Source organism: Numenius arquata, chromosome 5, assembly GCF_964106895.1.
Source record: "Numenius arquata chromosome 5, bNumArq3.hap1.1, whole genome shotgun sequence".
Lineage (NCBI taxonomy): Eukaryota > Metazoa > Chordata > Aves > Charadriiformes > Scolopacidae > Numenius > Numenius arquata.
Genome location: NC_133580.1, coordinates 52,613,849 through 52,634,556, shown reverse-complemented (window position 1 = coordinate 52,634,556; position 20,708 = coordinate 52,613,849). Strand labels below are relative to the sequence as shown.

Sequence of the window (20,708 nt, the reverse complement as noted above, 5' to 3'; positions counted from 1 at the left end):
AAACCTAAGCATTCCTCCCTACCCAAAGAATACTTGAGTAGTTAAGCTAAGGTCACACAGCAGGTTTGTGTCCCGAGCAAGTCCCTTCATTTGTTTTGATCCTTCTTTCTTCTCCAAATATTTGCTCACTTTAATCACAGTATCACATCTTTAAATGGAAGAGGTCGTTGTCCTCCTGTGTGTTTGCGCAGTCCAGACACCGTGATACTGGCTGGAGCCTTTGCGCTAGAGCTCTCATTCCCAATCAAGATTGCTCCCAAAATAACTTACTCCAGTTGAACGGATAGTATTTCTCCTAAGACAAATAATTAAGGATTATTGATTTAGCAGACCTGTATGTGAATATATGAATGACCAAAGTTCTACTCAATATATTATCTGTTTTACTTTAGTTCTTGCTAGTTTACAACTCAAGAGCACTCAAAAAAAACCCAAGGTGAATCAAAAGTAGGTTGTAAAGCAGTTAAATTACCAGCTGTCAAAATAAAGCTATCTTAACAAAAAACTTGATTTATTTACATAGGCAATAATGTATTATAAGTAATCAAGTAATATAGCATATTTCACTTTCTGGGTTAGGAAATACTTCCTATATAGTGTATCTTCAGGCTGTAAGCTATGAGGGCCCAAGTGTACAATGAAGGCAGTTTCTTAAGTTTACAAGGACTGATGAATTTTGCCAGCATGTCCTTATAGCAAATACCCATTGGCCAAAACAGTACTTTCCTAAATCTGTAGGCCCAAAAGGTGCACCATTATGCTGATTAATATAGGAAGTACTGAACCGAACGACAATGGGAAGAGGTTTAGATCGATAAGAAAAACTGACACGGGCTGCCTGACACTAAGAGCTCCACTCCTATCGCTCTAAGCTGTGAAGCATTTTCCTTCTATTACAATATCTATTACTCTCTTGGAAAACATTCACTATGCAAAGAATTAAATATTTCACAGATATTTTTACTTTATGTCAACATTTAAAGACCCCAACATGTTAGCTACCATACAAACATATTATTTCTATTTCTATACCAGAAACATACACAAACCAAACTCCCAAGATCACAGGGCACTGTCCTGTGAAAACACTACAAATCAAGCATTATGCAACTGTGAATTGGAACATCAGATAAGTATTCACTTTGAAGATACTAAAAGGACATCCTCTGAAAAGGAATATACTAACAGGAGGTCTTCTGAAAAACGTTTGAGTATTTTTCTTGAAATATTTTCCTACAGGCACAATGGAGTATTGATAATCAAGCAATATCTCTAGCTCATGGCCATACTGTTACTTATTGCCTTTAACTGTGTTTTCTTCCTTCAGTAATCACTTCAAAATGTGTTTTATAGTGAGTGGGCAGGGGCGGAAAAGAGACCAATTCCCACAGGAGCCAACTCCTGCTTTAGCTGCTTTCCAAAGTCAAACTTCTTCTGAAGTCTGACAGTATCAGATTTTTCTCAAAGCACAGTGGCACACAGAGCCCAGTGCAGAAGAACAGCAGCAGTACAAAAGATGTCACGCTTGTTTTGCTGACACGCACTCATGATGTGTCAAAACAGGAAGTGCATTATTCAGCAGCACACGAATGCTTGGTATGGACCTTCAATGCACACTCAGTGAGTCAGAGCACCCAGTCTGAAGGTGGATTTAGTGTGAGATAAAAGTGCTCACACTGAGTTAGTACAGAGCTGACTGTTACTAGTACCAGTTAGCTTATTGCGTCAACCTTCTACCTGAAAAGCACTTTACAAATCAGGTAATGATCTACAAGTGCCATACATTATTTTTTTTTTGGTAGACTGATGCGCTGACAGTGCATTGGATGTTGCAAGTTCTGTTACTTCTGTCCTTCTCAAGTTCTGCATGAACCACTTTCACTGAAAGAACTTTTGTGGCTGTATGTTCAAAGCTTTGAAAGGAGTACTCTGTGGCTCATAATATCAAAGTACAAAACTATGTTCAAAACAAACAACTTACAGTGAAGCTTGTATACAGGGGAAAAAAATAAAGCAGCGCAACCATTTATGCAAGAATTTAATCTTGCACCTTTTCTGCTTCCGTGGGAAAAGAAGTTGACCTGCACTGTTTAACATCTTCATTAGTGACCTAGATGCTGGGTCAGAGTGCACCTTCAAAGTCTGCAGATGATACACAACTGGGAAGAGTTGTTAATATGCCAGATGGTTGTTTTGCCTTCATAGGGCCCTCAGTAGACTGGAGAAACGGGCAAACATGAACCTCATGAAATTCAGCAAAGGGAAATGCCAAGTCCTACACTTGGGAAGGAACAACCACATGTACTAGTACACACTGGAGACCAACAACTTGGAAAGCAGCGTTACAGAATAGAACCCGGGAGTCCTGGTGGAAAAGTTGCCCACAAGACAGCAGTGTGCCCTTGCAGAAAAGAAAGCCAACAGCACCCTGGACTGTTAGGAAAAACACTGCCAGTGGGCCATGGAAGGTGATCCTTCCCCTCCACTCAGCCTGAGCTAGGCCCATCCGAAGTGCTGTGTCTAGTTCTGGGCCTCTAGCACAAGAGAGACATGGACATACTAGAGTGAGTACAGCAGAAGGACACAGGCTGAAGCACCTGAGATATGAAGAGAGGCTAAGAGAGCTGGGATTGTTTAACCTTGAGAAGAAAAGGCTCAAGGAAGTATTATCAACATGTATAATTACCTGATGGGGGAAGTAAAGAAGATGGAGCCAGACTACTCCCACCAGTTGGTGCCCAGTAAAAGGGCAATAGGCACAAGTTGAAATACAGAAAATTCCATGTAAACAAAAGATTTTTATTTTTTTTTAATACCATAACAGCAGTCAAACACCAGAACAGGTTTGCCTAGAGAGGCTGGCATCTCCATCTTGGAGATAATAAAGAACAGTCTGGACATAGCCCTGAGCAATCTGCTCCAGATGACCCTGCTTTGAGGGGAAGCTATTGGACTAGACCGTCTCCAGAGGCCCTTTCCAAACTCAGCTACTCTGTGATTCCATGGACTCAGGACAGAAACAATGTACACTTCACATAATGCTATTCTCCTATTCCCCTCTTCAACAGTCAGGTAAACATGGTATTTCCATGAGAAATTAATATCTTATTAAATCTGCTGCCAGTATTCTCCTGCCACAGCTGCCAACAAAAGAAGCCAAAGAGCAGTTCTGAGAAGGTGCTCAAGTGTTCTGTGCTTCTACAGCTCTCTTTTTGATCAGCTGTGTTTTAAAGCAGTCGCAGCCTAGCTAACCCTAAACTGTTTGCCAATGAACAGCCCAGATAAGAATATTTTCACAAGTGATCATTCTTGCCTTCAGGTCTTCCATCTTCCGCTTTTGGGGTCTTACTCCATACAGTTTGCTAGTTCAGCTTAATAATTATTCATCCTTCTAAAGATATGGATGAACTATCTAGCTTCCTGTCATCACTTGTTTATTAGTGTCTCAGCAAAGAACTACGATAACAATGTTCGCATTCATTCGTTTCTAAATTGTCAGTTTTCATGTTACATGCTCTCAAATGAGACTAGCAGACTAGCATAATTCTCTATCAGTAGACTTTTTTAAAAAAATTAATAAATTCCACAGCACTTTGGAGGAAGAATAGCTGGCAATCTTCTTGCCCTTGAGAAGGGACTGAAGTGAGGGGAATATTCAAGTATTATTTTGTACACTTAAAGAGCTTCCCTAGATTCAGCTGAAGAAGTCTATTTACTTCCCCTGAGCTGAACTGTTGAAGAATGGCTGAAGCATTTCCACTCCTGCAGCAACCATAATTCAGCTATGGAAAAGGGATTTCCCTTTGTAGTTTTAAACACTCTTTCACATGAAAGGCACTCTGTGGAACACACTGTAAATGTAGAGCTATTACACAACTATTATCTAGTGATGTTGGCATGAGGAAGCTAGAGGGAGGAAACAGGAAGGATATAAATACAAGTCTACAATCTTTTATATTTCACTTGCATCAGGGAAAATCACCAGTGTCCAGAGCTCCAACAGAAACATCTGAGCTACTGTACTGGTGGGCAAAGTTAAAAAAAAAAAGTGATATGCATTCATTTCACTCAGCGTTGGAATAAACTGGTAATAAAAATTCAGAGGCTCAGTCACACAGAAACTTGCAGGCACCTGCCTCCTAATGAACAAACTGGATATCAACTTAAGTAGACTTTAGCCTTGGTGTTCATTTCTCCCTGCTGCTTTTTGACCTCCACCACTAAAATATTTTGATATATGACTCACAGTTAAAAACATTTAAGAGGACACATTCAAAAGATTTGAGCAGACACTGTCCTGGCAGGTTTTTTAAACAATGAAAAATGCTATTAAAGATTACAGGAACAACCCAGAAGTTGAATGGGTTCTGGGAAGAATCAATAAACATCACCTTTGCTAGGATATTAAGAGTTTCTCACTCTCTTACTATTTAGCTTCCCAACTTTACAAACAACATTCCATTCTCTTATGTATATTTTTGTTAAGATTTTTTCAGGGGAAAAGAATGCTTGTGGAAATAAAAGAATTAGTCCAAAATATTATCTACCTTTTAAATGGCTGGCACCCTGACAATTCATCTTAAGTCATAAGCAGCAAAACAAAAACTCACTGATTCTCACTGCCAGTAATTTTTCAGGAATGTAACAAGCAAAGCTGCGATAACAACTGGAATACATCTAAAATGCAGTCTTAATCTGCTTAACCTTAAATGTCTTCACATTGTTCTGGCTGTGGAAAGTGCTAGAGTGTTCTTTACAGGTATTTCAAAATTTAAGCCTGATGCTGTCAGCTTTAAAGTACTTCACGATGACAGAAAGAAGCCTTCATGTGTAAAATGGGAATCAACACTTTGTCCTTCTGCTTCTTGGAACCAAGTAGAATAAAGCTATGACAGTGGAGAAGGAGGACAAGCACAAGAACATGGCTAGAAAGCCTGCAAAACAAACACTGCAAAGAGCACACAGTACTCAGTGTGTGAAAGTGCATCGTGATCTCAGCACAACAAAGTTTACTTCGTATAAACACCTTCCATAGATGAAAAAACGTCAATACGCTGACATAAGATATGTTTAAACAAGCGTTTTGCAACAGAGATCCTTCTTCTAGCTCCCTCCCACAGTTACTGCTATTAATGTGGTAGACCTACCGTACATACAACACAAGACTTCAAACAAAGGTTTCCATTGATTCCTATAAGCATCATCCTTCCAGTTCAACAATCCTCGGAGGCGATGACCTTAGTGTTCAGTACCGAGTCCTTCATTTGCTTTACAATACCTAGTTAAAGCCAAAGACCAGCTATGCAGCCCGGGGAACCTACCACCCTTCAGAGGGGCTCGGTACCTTAACGAACTCTCCGTGCTTTTACCAAACCGTAAGTATTTCGCTCATTCGTCTCTACAGGCCTCTGGCTTTTTCCAGTACGTTTGTCCCTTTTTATATTTTAAGCTCAACTCCATCTTTGGGGGGACCACGGAGCCAGGGAACCATATTCTACTGCCACCTCCACTCCCTCCCCTTTACCACGTCTCCTAACAACGCCACGTCAATTCAGCTAATCATTTGGGACGAGCATTTAAAGCAACCCTCGGTCTCCCCCAGCTATCGATTCTACGCCCCTAAACCCTCTCCTAAACCCCGCCTGGCTCTGTGCGAGCCCCTCACCCCCCGCCCACCTCCCATCACCCCTCCGACCACCGCTTCGCCTTGCCACAAGGACCCGACTATCTCCTCTCCCCCACCTCGGCCGACTCTCAACGAGCCGGTGTGTGTCCCCCTAGGGCGGCCCGGGGCCTCCCCCTTCACCTCGGGGCACGGCGGCACCCGGGGGAGAGCGGCATATTCCAGGCACGTCCCTCGCCCTCCGCGGAGGGGGAGGGGAAGAGGAGAAGCTGTAGCACCACAAGCCCAGACCTCCAGCGGAGGAAAACCAGGACGGGCAGCGGCGTGGTGGGAGCCGAGCCGAACCCCTCCCCACCCCAGCGGCTCCTGAGGCGGGGAGCGGGAGGGAAGGGGGAGCCGGGGTGCCCCGGCTGGCCAAGCCCTCATCTCCCCCTCCCGCCCCCCCCCAGCGCCGCGCCGGCGGGACGCGCTGGCGGCTTTACCCGTCTACTCCGAGCCGGGGGCAGGAGGAGGGGATGGAGCTCAGCACCCACCTTGAGAGTGGGATACTCCTGCACCTTCAAAGTCATTGAGAGCTGAGCAGCTGATTCCTGCACCGCCATCTTGGATTAGGCACCAACCTCCTCCCTCCTCCCCCGCCCTCCCCTCAGCCCGGACCGGAGGGAGCTACCTACAGCGCGCGCGCGGCAGGACGGGCGATAAAGGCCTTTCTCCGCCCCATCCCTAATGGAGACGGGGCGAACCAACGCACTGCCACCCCCCCACACTGTCTCCCCCCGCCGCCGAGGCGGCGTGGTACGGTCCGCGGGCCGCCGGTGGCGGAAGAGCAACCGCGGGGCGAAGGGCGCCAGCCAATGAGGGCCGCCCTTGCAGCCGTTCCGTTCGTACACGTCACGCCCCGCCTTAGAGCTTGAGAAGCCGCGCCTGATGGGGCAGCGTTGTGGGAGTGGGCGGGGCCGCCTGCAGGCGCGGACAAATCAAGGGGAATTACGGCACGGAGATAGGCGGGCTTCTGGGGGGTGATGGACATCCAGCCACCCAGTCGGAGTAGAGAGGGGTTTCCAGCCGCCCAATCAGAATCTCCGCTAGAGATCAGTAGGCGGGATCTAAAAGTAAATTTTGATGGTGACTTAAAACGGCCGTTTTAACACCCCCCTGAGGTGTCCGGGAAGGGGAGGGGCGGGCCGAGGGGCGGAGCCCGGGGGAGGCGGTGCGGAGCGCGCTTTGACGGGCAGGGCCTCCAGCCAACGCTGCTGCGCCCTCCTGCTGACGGGCAGAGAGCGGGGCGAATGGGTGGCGCGGCCGGGGAGGGCGGGCGGGGCAGCGGCGGCGGCTGCCCGGCGTGTGGCTGTGTGTATATCGGCCGGGGAGGGGCGGGGAAGGGGCCGCCCCTAGTAAGTTCCGCGGGGAGGAGAGAGTGAGTGAGAGTCAGTGAGGCGGAGGCGGCGGGAAGAGGTTTAAATAGCGGAGACAGCGTGAGTTTCCCTTCCCCTCAGTTCCCTCTTCCCGGCACCGGGCCGCTCTCTCTCAGTCGGGGTAGGCGGTGGCGCCCGGCGCCGCTTCCCTCCCCCAGCCCGCTGCGGAGCTGCCTGCCCTCACTCCTGAGGGGATGGGGGGGCGGCGGCCCCGAGCCGCGGAGGGGGAGGCCGCGACGGGGCCCCACTCCCGGGCGGGCCGGCGCTAAGTTTCCCCGTTGTGAGAGGAGGCGCGGGGCGGGAGCAGCTCCTTCAGCAGCCGGGGCCGGTCTCGCCTTCCCCGCGAGGCAGCGGGTGGGGAGGGGGGTTGGCTCCCGTTCGGCCCTTTAGGAGTGTGCCCGGCCGGCGAGCGGCTTCTCCCGCCGGGCGGGCGCGGGCGGTGCAGCCCTGTGGCTCCCTCAGCGCGGGGGGGACGCGGCCGGCCCCCGCCGCGCTGGGGAGGGGAGCTGCTGCCGCCCCCACCGCCCGAAGCACCGGCGTGTGCTGCGAGCTTAGAGCGGCGGTGTTCGACTTTTGGGGGTTCCCTCTTGTTTTTTCTTTTTTTTTTTTTTTTTTTTTTCCCGGTTGGTTGGGTTTGCGGGCTCCCAGCAGCGTCTGGAGGGAGTTGTAGATCCCCCTGGCCGGTGTAGCGCCGCATTCCGAAGGCTTGCTTGTCTTGCTGACCTCTGTTCAGCCCCTGAGGGTGGTTCACGCCACGGGAGTCGGTGGGCCAGAAGGTGAAAAGCACTGGTTTAAATGAGCAATAGTGCTTCTGCTGAGCGTACGTGAATGTTTCCATGTAAAAAAAAGTGAAGCCTGATCCTACAGACTGTTTCTACTTGCGTGTCTGAGGGAATAAAAACACTCCTGGAGTATTAATCCTCTGACTGTTGATATGGGGCTACTTTCTTGATAATAAGTAGAGGGCAGTGTCTCGATATTCAACTGTAACATGTGCCCTACGTGAAGTTTCTCACTGTGCTTTGAGCACCTTAGTGAGTGAGACGAAAGGCACTTTGTCAGACCTTGAAAGTGTTTGGTCTGCAGCATAATAGTAAGAAAGTGGAAACGAACTGATGAGGAGCTGTGTGTGCGGCGATATAAACTTTCGTCTGTTGTTGAAGTCAGTGGCAAAACTTCTGTTTCTCGATGCAGGTGGTTGCCATCATCAACAGATATGTTTCAGGTAGTATGCTCTTGAGGCTTGAAGCTTTAAAGAGACCCCAAAACCTTATCCATTAATAATCATGGTGGAATTTGCTGTCTTTTGTCAACTTTGTGGTTATATTATTTCTAGTCTGCAGAAGACTGTAGAAAAATAAACAGAAATGTTTCCAGAAAGATAAAACACAACTGACTCTTGCAGTTTGAAAGAACAAGTCATATTTAACAAGTGAGTTTCTTAGAATATTTGGTAACATTATTTCCAATGTTCATAGACCCTGTTACACTGAGAACATCTATCCACCACAAACAGCTGGTGGAAATAAAAGAAAATATGTAAAGTCATGTAGTTGAGTGTTAGATTCTCTTCAGCTTTGGAGTGCAAACTATTTACTTTTGTTTACTCTCAGCTGCTCTGGCATTCAGTCTGGTGCTGACCATAATCAGCAAATGTATGCCTAAACATAATTTGCCAAGCCCACACCAGGTGCAAAGCCTTTGTTTAAAAAAGTGTATTAGTAAAAACGTTTGTGTTAGTTACACCTGGGATTAACATTCATGTCTAGACATGATTTTGGGGCCCGATTCTGCAAGAGGATTTGTGTAAGGAGGATTTTGACTCCATTTAGGCACTGTGTAGGGAATGGTCCACCTGAGCTTGTCAAGTGCAGGAGTGAAAACTTAGCTCGGTTGTTGCTGTATTTACAAACATAATTATATATGATTGTAAATTTTTTCCTCTTGTTCCTGTCTGAAATATTCTGTAAACTAATGTTTTGGTGGAAATTTTCTGTTCAATATTGCATATCATTGATGTTACTGAGCAGCTTGAACTTGGCATACTTTAACTTTTTAGGCCTGTGACACTTATAGGGACTGAAGAAGTGTCAGTTTCCGTGTAATTTAAGAAGTCATATCTGTATTTGCCCAAAACACTTATTTGCAGTAGATTTGTTTATATGTAATCCCTTAATGGTGTTTTGTGATAATACAGTAGCTAAAATAGCGTAACACAAATATTCTATGGATACAGGTTATGTGTTCAGACTATATCTGTCTTTAAACTGGAGAATTATTGGTGAAGGTCTGTCAGACATGAGTAGCCAAAGTTAAAGGGTTTGCTTAATGGAACAGATGGCCAAGGAACCATCATGTCAGAGAAAACAGCATGTATTCCGTGTATTCTTGGTTTAACACAAGAGGGAGCATGTCTAATCTTTAACCTTTAAATATTGCAACTTCAGAGAGGAAGCTTTAAGTGTTGAGTGTCAACTAATTTATGTTCTGGGCTCCATGTGCAAATATTGATACAACCTATGCATATTTCTGGCATGTGTTCAACTTTAGGTTGCAGCTGTTGATTTATAATATAAATGTTGGCATGATAAATGTGGAGATAAGAACTAAGCTAAAGATCTTTTGAATTTGTTAAAATCTGTAGTTTCCTGCTGAATTTGACAAAATATTTATGGTTGTTATTCCTGGGTATGGTTATTCATATACAGAGGTTGTACTTTGTTCTTTAATATTAGGTTAATAAATGTCTTCTGCTTAACCTACCATACAAAGTTATTAAGCTGAGGCTTAATTTAATTTAGTTTAATTGCCAATACAACTTTGCTTTTACAGTTCTTATAAATTCTACCACTTTATTCCTAAATAGGAATTAGAAATTTGGATCTACTAAGAAGTTTTGTGCACTGTATCTTGTTTATTTTTCCTTGTTCTCTAGTGGTGTAACAGAAGGAATGAAAATCAGCTTCCATTTTGTATTTCTTGGCATAGTCCAGTTGCATCATAATCTCTTCATTTGTGTCTTATTTGTGTTTGTCCTCATTTAGTGTCCTATTAATGTGAATTAGCAACTAGTTAAAATTAAGCAGTGCACACAGAATACTCCAAACTTTTGGGAGAACCTTACTCATTTTGCAGTATCTTAAAAGTATTTCCAATGGTCTTCTGCTTTGCTCCAGATGAATGATTAGAGAGAAACATGTCTGCCTTTAAGCATTATATGCAAATTATGTGTCTTTCAAAAACATAAATACTCTGTATGTTATTTGGTGGAGCAACGCAGAAACCTTAGTGCCCTAGTTCCACATCCCAAAGAAAACTGCTGTGGATTCGCATTTTACTACACTTGTTTCTCTTTCCCCTTTGTGGACATTATAACCTCTGTGCCAGGGTGGCAAAGTGACTGTGTGTCACCATCACTTCTCATTTTAACAGATGAGACTGGCGGAAGCCAGTGATATGAAGTCCTATGTTGGATCAGATAGGATCACAGGTTTCCCCACTGGCCAGAAGAGCTCTCTTCCCCTGAGCAGCAGGTGGATGGTGATTGTACTGTCTGTCTTATAATGGAGAAGTAGAAACCTTCACTTTATTCTTCTCATGAGTTATGATGTTTGTGAAATACGTAGGACCTTACCTTTAATCTGTTTTACTTTTTTCTTCTGAATAATGGGAGATTTTTTTTTTTTAAATAACTACCATGCACAGCATTGACAGAATAATTTGTTAATATCAAAGCTGCTTGTCTTCAAAATATGCCAGGCAGCTGTCGTTGTAAGAGAAATGCAAGATGACCTGTACTAATACTAGATACTTTGAGATACATATTCAGTAAGTGTTACGAATTCCAGAAGATAATGAGGATGAGACAGTCCCTACTGGGGAAATTCTTGCTTTACTGAGTTATTCACAGCAACTGAGCATTTTTAATGGGTTGGTCTGCTTTAATGGATGTTACTTGATTTTATGTTTTATATAATACGTCTGTAATGGTACTGCAGAGTCAGGAGTTCATAGAGAGCAGACACACCTTTTGATGAACAAGTGTCGATATACAGTTTTGTAAGGATCAAATGTCTGTTGTCTTGGCTATTCCATATCAGTCAAAAGGGGCAAAACTCATGCTTTGATTTTCTTGCCCAGCAAATTTAGGCCGCTGGACAATTTTTACATTAAATGCATGCTTTTACTTTAAAAGAAAGTAATAGTATGACCGTATAGTCTTCATTTGATATTGTAACTTTAAGCTTATAGCTGAAAAGTGTATTAGTGTATCTGGTTTATGTAAATAAACTGTAGAAGTTGATGTTTTTGTTTCCGTATCTGGAGGAAATTACCAAGAGTGTAAAAACCCAACAAACAAACCACCCTACAAACAAAACCCAGCGATTAATGAGCTCAGGAGAGATTGCCCTGATGTGCCACAGTTTAGAGCATCGTTGTAAAGTAGTAAATGCAGATCAAACGCTTTGTTTCCTTCTTTTAGCGTGATTATAAGGACACTTCCCTTATCAGGGGAAAATGTAGATGCACTCAGCAATTGAGGTTACAAAGTTGCCATAATGGATTAGAGTTGAGACCTCAGTAGAGGCCATTGTCTGTGCTGAATCAGCTGTGTGAGCAGACAATTTAATATCTGTTACTAATCTGGTACCTTTCAGGCAATGCATGTGTGTAAATGTTATTTTTTAGAAATTATTCCCTGTTTACACAAACCGTTTTTCAAGTGTCAAAGTATTTATTAATTTGCTTTTCTAAAAAAAGAAAGGGGGGGGACGACACAAAATTCACAACGTAGATCAAATTCTTGTGAAATCTCATTTCAAAAAGAAAAGTTGTATTTGCATAAAGAATAGCGTGTGGGACTTGGTGATAAAGTGCACAGACTCCTGTAACTTTCTGAATGGTCTAAGTGGATGTTTTAAAAATGCAAAGGGGAGGGGGGCTTACCTGTGAGCAATTTTTTAGCCGTGAATTTTATTATTTTTTTTTTTTCTGCCTGAGTTACAGCCCCCTGAAAAATGGGGGGGTTTAGAAAGAAAGTGCTGACACAGCCTTAACTACAGAGCAGTGCCCTGCGTGCTGCTGCAAGAATTGTCCAGGCAGTGTTTTCTGCTTTCCTGCCATTGTCCTTTACATTCCTTTAATTCATTCCATTTTTAACTTTCTGAAAGTTTGCTGTGATTTAAAGCCCCCGGCGTGTGTGCAAAAGCCAGAAGAGTCAGGTTGTCAGAGTAGCATGGACTTGTTAATCTCAGCCTGATCTTGTCAGTAACAGCAGAGCAGAGGGAGAGGAACTCCGGCTGGGGCAGCGCTCCAAAGGTTTGTCTGTTATTTTTATACCTAAATTACGTCTTAGTAGCAAACTATTCGGTACGCGGAGCGTTGTTGGCGATCTGTAGATGCCGTAGTTGCCAATATGTGTGCGTTTAGGCGTGTTGTTTGTTTGCAAGAGGGGAGGTTTGCCTCTGTGTCTATCGGGGAGAGAGAGAGAGAGCGAGCGAGTGTGTGTTACGATCGGGGAAACGCTGAAGAAGAAGAAACCCTGTTGGTTCTCCATGCAAATGACCGCTTTGGTTGTAACAAAAGCCTTGATGTTGGGCTTGGAAAAATGATCTGACAGTGTAACAACCCCAGGCCACTTTCGCCATGTTTTTGTTTATTCATGTTTCATTCCGTTTTCCGTAGCTATCTCGCAGATGTTTCCAAATTCACTGTTTCTTTTTTTATTTATACACCGTTGAGCCTTTTTGGAGTTAGCAAGAAAATGTGTGAAAGAATGTTAACAAAACAGAGAGGTGTTGCAGATGTTTATACTTTAGTTCTTGCGTTGCGCCTGACGGTGCTGGCAAAGGGATACGGTGCATATGAAGGAACGTAAGAAGCATCTGTTTTAACTACCGAGCTTGTAATTTCGAAATGTGCCCGTTGTAACTTGAATATTAACATAAACAGATGAAGTGAGCACGTTCCCTGTACAATGTGGCTAGTCGAGATCTCATTTGTTTGCTACTGTTTTTGAAAGGAAGAAAAAAAAAAAGGCGAGTAAGAGCGAGGAAAGGAATATCTGTGACACAACATGTATGCTCCTAGATAAACTCCTGCCATCTCGGAGTGCCTTTAAATATTTGAACAGCTTCTGTTAAGTCAAATAAAATTGGTTACCATGAGAAACAAAAAAGTCTAATAGAATAGTTGAGCACACTAATGAAAATCTGAATGTAAAATTGTTTCAGGATCATTCAAATAATTGAATTAGACAGAAAATCTTTTTAATAATAGTCATAGTAACACATTTAAACATTTTAGCTTCTGAGATCTTGGAAAACAACACACAGAGTACAGAAATAGCAGAGGTGGATGGTATGTTATCTTACAGTCACATAAATTGAAATGTAATTGTCTTAATGATATTAAAATCGGTCTGTTTGTACAATTTTATGCTTGTTCACTGTATCGAGGCATACATAAATAAAATCTTTAATCTTAAAGGACAATGATTCAATGTCCGGAGCCAGTGGTTAAATCAGATGTGGTAACTATGGTGAGAGGTAAAGTTACTTAGCTTCTCACACACCATGCATATGTGGATTTCTTTTCGTATAATGGAGATTAAGGAGGAAAGGATTAGAAAATCTAAAGAGAAATTTTGAGCAGGAGACCTGTAGCCATGCTGTGGGAATTACCACTGAGTAGGCTTTTAGAACAGAGGCAGGGTGGAAGTAAACACTCTCTTGTACTATATATTGATGATAATTCTAGAAGGGAGTCTTCCTGGTTGGGAATATCAACAGCAGCTCATGCATACAGGAATGAAATCAATCGTCTCTGTATTAAAATAATCCTCCTACTTCAATGAAACAAAAACAGAACCCAGCGTAGATTTTCACGTTACCAAGTGACAGCAGCATAAAATGAGGTAAAGTCTGATATTCTGAATTAACTCATTTTAGGTTCTTGCAGAATCAAGCGATATTGATTTATTTGGATTGTACAGCATTCCTATTGTTAAGCATGCATATGATATATATTTAGGATTTTTTTTTATATCTTCAAAAATGGTGGTCATATGAAGTGGAAAATAAAATCAGAGCTTAGTGTTCTAGCTGGTAAATATTGGGGGAGTTTGAACTGCAGCCAGAGAGACTTTGACCATGTTTCTGATTTTCCTTGAGTTGAGAGGGTTCAGTGTTACCCTGAGCTTTTCAGGGAAGTACCTCAGATTATGCTGATCAGCTCAGATGGATATGGGAAGGATTGTCATGATTGCACATAGAAGTCATGTGTTCTGTGAGAACCACCAGAGATACTAATTCGTGATTAGCTATTTGGAACACTTAAGAAACAAAAAGGGGAGAGGTCAGGTTTGATTTCCAGTGTAGAGGGACCATTTCACTGTAATAGTGAAAAGTACATTCACTATTATAGTGCAGGGACATCTTGGGAATATGAGGTATGCTCAGCTTTCTGGTAATAGAGGTTAAAACATACTGGGGTTTTTCCAATGTATTAGAAATTGAATTCCCCCTTCCCCCTGCCCAACATAGTTGTTGAAAAGTACTCATAAAATGAGAAGTCCACAGAGGAACTCGTACTTCAGCATAGTCTAGACACTTGGTGTTAAAACTTTTAAGGTGTTTCTGGATTTGGTGGGAAACACTTTCAGCTTTTTGTGGGTCATAATCCCACACTTTCCTTTTTTCAAGTGTTCTAAGAGTGTGTTTCCTGATTTGGAGACTGCTGCACTACTGCTGTGCAACAGTGTGCGTTAAACCTGTGAATGGAATGTATGCTTTTGGACTTCAGGCAAAATGATAAATAATAGACCTGACAACAACATAATTCTCTTTTGTTACAAATTATTTTCACAATAGAAATGATCAACTTGAAATTTATTGATTTTTGTATTTGAATTGTGATTTCTTGAAAAGTATTAAAAACTTGCTAATTCTTTTCTGCCCTAACGGGGAGAGTAGGAAAAGGAATTCTGTTGATGCTGTTAGTGGAAAATATTTTACTTTTTACCCCGTTGTTGGAGTTGATATTTGAATGGAATGGTACATTGTTATTGCTTTAATAATGGATTATTTTTTCAGATGAAAATTTTTATTTATTTAAAGATTGAAGCAGAAAGCTGCCATACACTAGAGCAAAATTCATATATAGCTATTGATGCATGACACTTCATTTCATTGTTCAATACATTTTGAAATTGTTTTATCATCCTTCTTTATTAGGATGTACTATATTTGTGAGCGATATATTTGATATTCTCAGGCACAGCACATTGTACAACCTAATGGATAGGACAGTTGAATTGGAGCAAATAGTCTTTTCCTTGCTTTGCTATCGGATTAAGGCAAGTCGATTCACCTTTCTGTTGTCCATCAACAGAAGGGATATAATGGTAATTCCTTTTTAAAGTACTTCACTATCTACTGATGAAATTTCGAGACAAGCAATATTTTGTCTTACAACAGCACACATGACCAATAGATGGTGCATACTCACACAATATTTTCCTCAAATGTCATTAAGCATTAAAAAAAATAAAACACAAGTGGTTTGATAATAAAGTGTTTCCAGAAAAAAGCTCAGGGATAACGCTGATAAGGTATTTCCAGACTGTTGTTGCTAATTTAGAAGTTCTGTAGGTAGCTGAGTATCAGCTGGCTGGTTAGTGCCTTGTTATTGAGTATTGACAGATTATCAATCTCTGTTTTAAAATTTCAAGTAAAAGATGAGCTTTCATTGACTTGTTCAGCTGTTCTGCTGGGATTCAGCCAGAAGTGTAGTTTTAGCGGCATCCTTAGGACAGTTGAAAAAAAACTGTCTCCATTTCTCCAATGAGGCTATTTACAGTAGCATTGGAGAACCTCTGGCCTTCTTGATTATATTTGTAGATTGCAAAACCAAGAAATGCAAGATTGAGAATTCCAATGCAAACACCTATGTTTGTGCTCAATCTCAAACAGCTGAATAGTTTCACTTAAGTCACTATATCTACTGAATTGAATAAGGATTTTCAGGACTAAAGTTTACAGTATTTATCTTGTTCTCTTTGTGTGTGGTCATAGAAATTCTCCAATGCAATTCGAAGTCTAAAGTGTACTAACATCTTTGAGAGACAACTTTTGCTCCATTTGCATTGGTTTCCAGTGCATTGTAGGGTATACAGGATAGCTTAATGCTGAAAAAGTGTGAAACAAAGTTTAGAAAAAAATTTGGGTGGACTGTCTGCCTGTACAGGTTATTCATCACAGTTCACAGTAAGGCTTACCTGTGACTTGCCAAGGACTGATCAGTTTAATCAATTGCCAGAGAGGAGCAGTTAAATTTGATGGTAAAATTTAAGAAATTATACTTTGAAGTAAAAATTGTCTTAAATTTCCAGTGTTCTTCATGTGCTGCTGTGCTTCAATCTACTAGCATCTTTATAGATAGCAGAGTCAGTATTTTGTTACTGAAAATGGCCATTTGCTGTTTTCTGATCTTCCATATAGTTGAAACAGCCCCAAACACTTCAAAATATACTTGTATTTTGCTCAAAGAACAAGATTTTATTCTAAAAAGAACTTCAGAATCTTAAAAACACATTTCTCCAACAGTTTTCCATTTAATAGGAATATTTTTGTTCATCTGGAGAACAAGACAATATGGCTTAGTCTGTAAAATTTGTTTATACAATGGTATTTTCTGTCTACACAGTGCCTGGAATATGTCTTAGCACATAAATAATAGGATAAATAAAGTTTTTGTATCTAAATAGTGTCTGTTTATGTTTCTCAGTGAGAAGTGTGTGTAGAATTCTTTTAGCTTTGAGAAACTGAATGCATGCTCTGTCTAGTAAATTATGTCATTTGTTAGCTTGGTAAATCTTAGAGCATCAACTACATGACAGTTTCCACTTAGAACAGGAAAGATTAGGTGGAGTTTCAGTGGAAATCATTATAACTTATGCTATGTTGTTAATGTATTTATCTACCTTTCTCAGATAACTGTGCTTGGGTTTTGTAGAGGAAAGTTAGCCAGTGAGAATGGTGTGAACTGGTAATGCCTGTGCAAATTGGAATATCTTCCCTGCATTTTGCAAGGAAATAATGACGGTTTGAAAGCTTTTACGTGCCCTTTTTTATAGGTCTTTCATCACTTCCCTGCTTTGCTTCCTGATACGCCTCCAGAAAGAGTGCAGCATGACTTTTTTTTATATCTCCTCTTAAACTGTAAAATGTATGTGTATGCCCTCTTCTCTTTTGGTACTTTGTTTATGCTGCACTGTGACAGACAAGTAGAGACAGAAGTTGATATTTAAAAAGTATATTATTCTAAGTACTTTTAAGCCTAGTATCTTTTTTGAACATCTGCTCTTTCACCTTCCATTTCTGCAGTGAGGGAGCAATATCAGTGGCATAGTAATTCTGACTTTTCCATGTAAGTGATGTGAATGTGATTTAATGCATTTGGTATACCATTCCTTGGGCACTCTGGTAGAAATAGATACAAAAAGGAAAATCCATGATATGCTTCAGTGTGAGCTGAGAGAGAAGGTGACCAGTGCAGATCAAGGCTGTAAGACCAAGTCAAAGAGGAGTTCTGTTACACTTAGGTTGTTGTACACAGGTTGATGTCCCAAATGCTGGCACAAAAATTAAAGAAAAGATCATGTTTGCTTTTAGGGTCAAAGTATCTGGGAAAGTTTGTTTGGAGAAAAAATTGCTATTTCCCATTCTACTAAATAACTGTGGGACAGGAAATTGATTTTGCAGATTTTTACTTCCTGGGAAGTCAGCTTGAAGAAAAGATTGTGGTAGAGTCATTGCACTATAAAAGTTAAGCAGATTAAATCCTTTCATTTATTTAAGATGTACTGTATTACTTTCAGCCCTACATTCTTATACTGGGGAAGATGTCAAAACCAAGGTGATGTATTCATCCCTGTAGGAGTGATTCAAATTTTATCTTTTCTGATCCTGACATGACTATATCAAAATAAACACGCTCGCATCCTGATTGTGTATCAAGGTTTCTGGACCTTATTGATACTTATTTTGAATAAGACTTAATTGAATCTAGGTCACGTTGCTTTTAACTTAAGCATCTGTGCCTGCCCAATTAAAGGAGGACTTAATCTGTGGAAGTGCTAAAAACTTCTATGGAAAATATTGACTGCTCCTGCTGTGACTGGAAGGAAGCAGTATAAACCTATAGAGGACAAGAAGTTAGCACTAGAGTGCACCAGTTGTAAGAATAGATAGTTTCAAGTTTCTAATTAGCATTGTACAGCAAATTTTCTAGATACGTAGAAAATTATGGCAGATATTTTAAGCACTCTTAAATGTCATTCAAGGTTTTGGATGCTTGCATTTTGTTTTCAGCTATTTTGTCCTGTACTTGACTACATCTTTACCTCTGTTCCTCATTATTTTTGTCAGTGTTTATGGTTGGTTGATAGTGTTGTGCCTTGCAGTACTGTGTTCTAAACGTGTATATATATAATTTTTATGTTTTTTCCCAATTGAGTCCATTTGTGGTCGCTTTGCCTGCCAGTCACAAGTTTCCCAGAAATGCCAATAAGATTTTTTTGTTCCTTTGGATGTGTTTCCAGATCTCTGAAAAAGCAATATCTGAATTAGGTAAGGAAAGGCACAGCAGTCTAGTCTTGAGGTGATTCATAGATTATGATTGTCCAGATCCATCTTGGGAGAAATGGATAGTCTGTTAGCAAGCCTGAAGATGTAAGCGAGTGGTTTCTGGGTGTAGCGGTATACAGGATAAAATGCTAAACTGACCCTTCTCCTGGTGTAGTGCTGGGGTTTAACCCCAGCCAGCAGCTAGAACCATGCAGCTGCTTGCTTGTTCCCCTCAGTTCTGATGTGGGAGAGAATCGGAAGGGTAAAAGTAGGAAAAAGTCTTGGGTTGGGGTAAAGACAGCTTAATAGGTAGAGCAGAAGCTACGCAAGCAAAGCAAAAGCAGGAATTCATTCACTGCTTCCCATCAGCAGGGAGGTGTTCAGCCACCTCCAGGAAAGCAGGGCTCCATCACATGTAGTGGTTATTTGGGAAGACAAATGCCGTAACTCTGAACATCCCCCCTTTCTTCTTCTCCGTTTTATATACTGAGCATGACATCATATGGTATGGATATATCCCTTTGGTCAGTTGGGGTCAGCTGTCCTGGCTGTGTCCTCTCCCAACTTCTTGTGCACTCACAGCCTACTCGCTAGTGGGGTGGTGTGAGGAGCAGAAAAGGCCTTGATTGCCTAGCAACACCAAAAAAAACCCCACCAGTGCGCTGTCGAAAGCATTTCCCATCCCAAATCTAAAACATAGCACTATACCAGCTGCTAATAAAAAAGTTAACTGTATCCCAGCTGAAACCGTGATGCACATGGGCAGCATGTTCTAATGAAAATTATGAGTACAGGCTTGACTTTTCCTCAGTGTGTCTATGTTCACTTCTGTCTCAAGAAACAACTTTTCGTCACCTGTTTTCTATCCCAATGCTTTGATTTCGTAGGCATTTTTCCATCTTTGTAGTAACGATGAATCAGATTAGGGTATTGTCAGCTGGAGATCCTCAGATTATATTGGTGGGGGTAGAGTCCAAAATCTTTTCTAATGTTTTGAGAAGAGGCAATGACATATTCTGACACTTGAAAAGTAAGGTTGGAGTGTGCAGAGCACTGTGCTATGTATTTCTGCTGTACGTTTTGGGAGTAGTGTGAGCAGTTGGACTGGTGTCATTTTCAGGAAGCCGCTTCTGAGCGAGCCATTTCTGTAATGTTATTTACTGTGAATTCTGACAATGTAATAATTAGAACGGAATGTTTGAGAAGAAATGATCTGGACTTGGAATAGTAACTTGTTTAGTAACCAGTGTCAATTTTTCAACTCTTCTTTAAAGTTAGAGTACCTCTCCGTGATACATTTAATAACTTTTTGTTATAAAAAGGAAGGGTTTTGAGTAGAGTCTTAATTGTAACATTCGGACTGGGATAACTTTGTATCTTGAAAGTGGTTGCCTTAATTTCAGCATTTGGCTTTAAACTTTAATTACTAAAACATGTTACCATTTACCATCTTTGTTAATGGATTCACAGGGGGCTTTTTTAGAGGTAGGAGCATTAATTTGTAGGAGTACGCCCGCTGTAGTTGCAGAATTCTCTCCTAAACTTGTAATTGGTATAAAGGCAGTCTTAGTTGGCAGTTACCAAGTTGGTGTTGTTCTGGAGGGAGTTATTGTGTGTATATATTGAAGTCCACAAAGCCAATGTATACCTAAAGTTGCTATGAAGGCTTTTTTTCACCCAATGGTTATTTAAGTATAGAAAGTCTTTTATGTTAGTGGGCTGTTACCCAGTGCTAATTAAAAATGACAGTCACTATTGTTGCAAATAGTAACCATTGAATATGCAATAAAAACATTGAAACCAGACTATTAACTGCAAAGAGGCTAAAAATATGGAGTGCAGATATTAATTTGTCCTGTCATCTTGAGAAGTTAGCCTGCAGTAAGGAACCTATCTGGTGAGGTGTTTTTCTCTTAAATTAACTTTTTTGCTATTAGTGGTCTTTACACGTGGTTTAGAGCCTTGAAATGAAAAGCGTGGTGTAAACAATAGGTATTATAAAGTTCAGATAACTTTAATATGCGTTTTAAAGAGGTGTTAAAA

At 41.4% G+C, this 20,708-nt stretch overlaps 2 protein-coding genes across 19 annotated transcripts in view; one reads left to right on the top strand and one right to left on the bottom strand.

The window, feature by feature from the left end:
• Window positions 1-6,462, bottom strand: part of MAEA (macrophage erythroblast attacher, E3 ubiquitin ligase) — a 52,889-nt gene extending 46,427 nt beyond the window's left edge. For 2 of the 14 annotated variants that reach the window (XM_074148005.1, XM_074148008.1), the window contains exon 1: window positions 6,157-6,260. In XM_074148005.1, coding sequence (XP_074004106.1) covers window positions 6,157-6,225 — 69 coding nt within the window. In that variant the 5' untranslated portion in view covers window positions 6,226-6,260. Of the gene's footprint in view, window positions 1-5,814; window positions 5,878-6,105 lie in introns of those variants that run through there. The other 12 variants (XM_074148012.1, XM_074148017.1, XM_074148013.1 and 9 more) reach the window with 11 other exon arrangements.
• A 566-nt stretch (window positions 6,463-7,028) lies between these two features.
• CTBP1 (C-terminal binding protein 1) overlaps window positions 7,029-20,708 on the top strand; it is a 251,197-nt gene continuing 237,517 nt past the window's right edge. Inside the window, exon 1 of one of the 5 annotated variants that reach the window (XM_074147737.1) lies at window positions 7,029-7,098. The gene's annotated coding sequence lies outside the window, so the exon portion shown is untranslated. Of the gene's footprint in view, window positions 7,099-12,314; window positions 12,358-20,708 lie in introns of those variants that run through there. The other 4 variants (XM_074147736.1, XM_074147745.1, XM_074147746.1 and 1 more) reach the window with 4 other exon arrangements.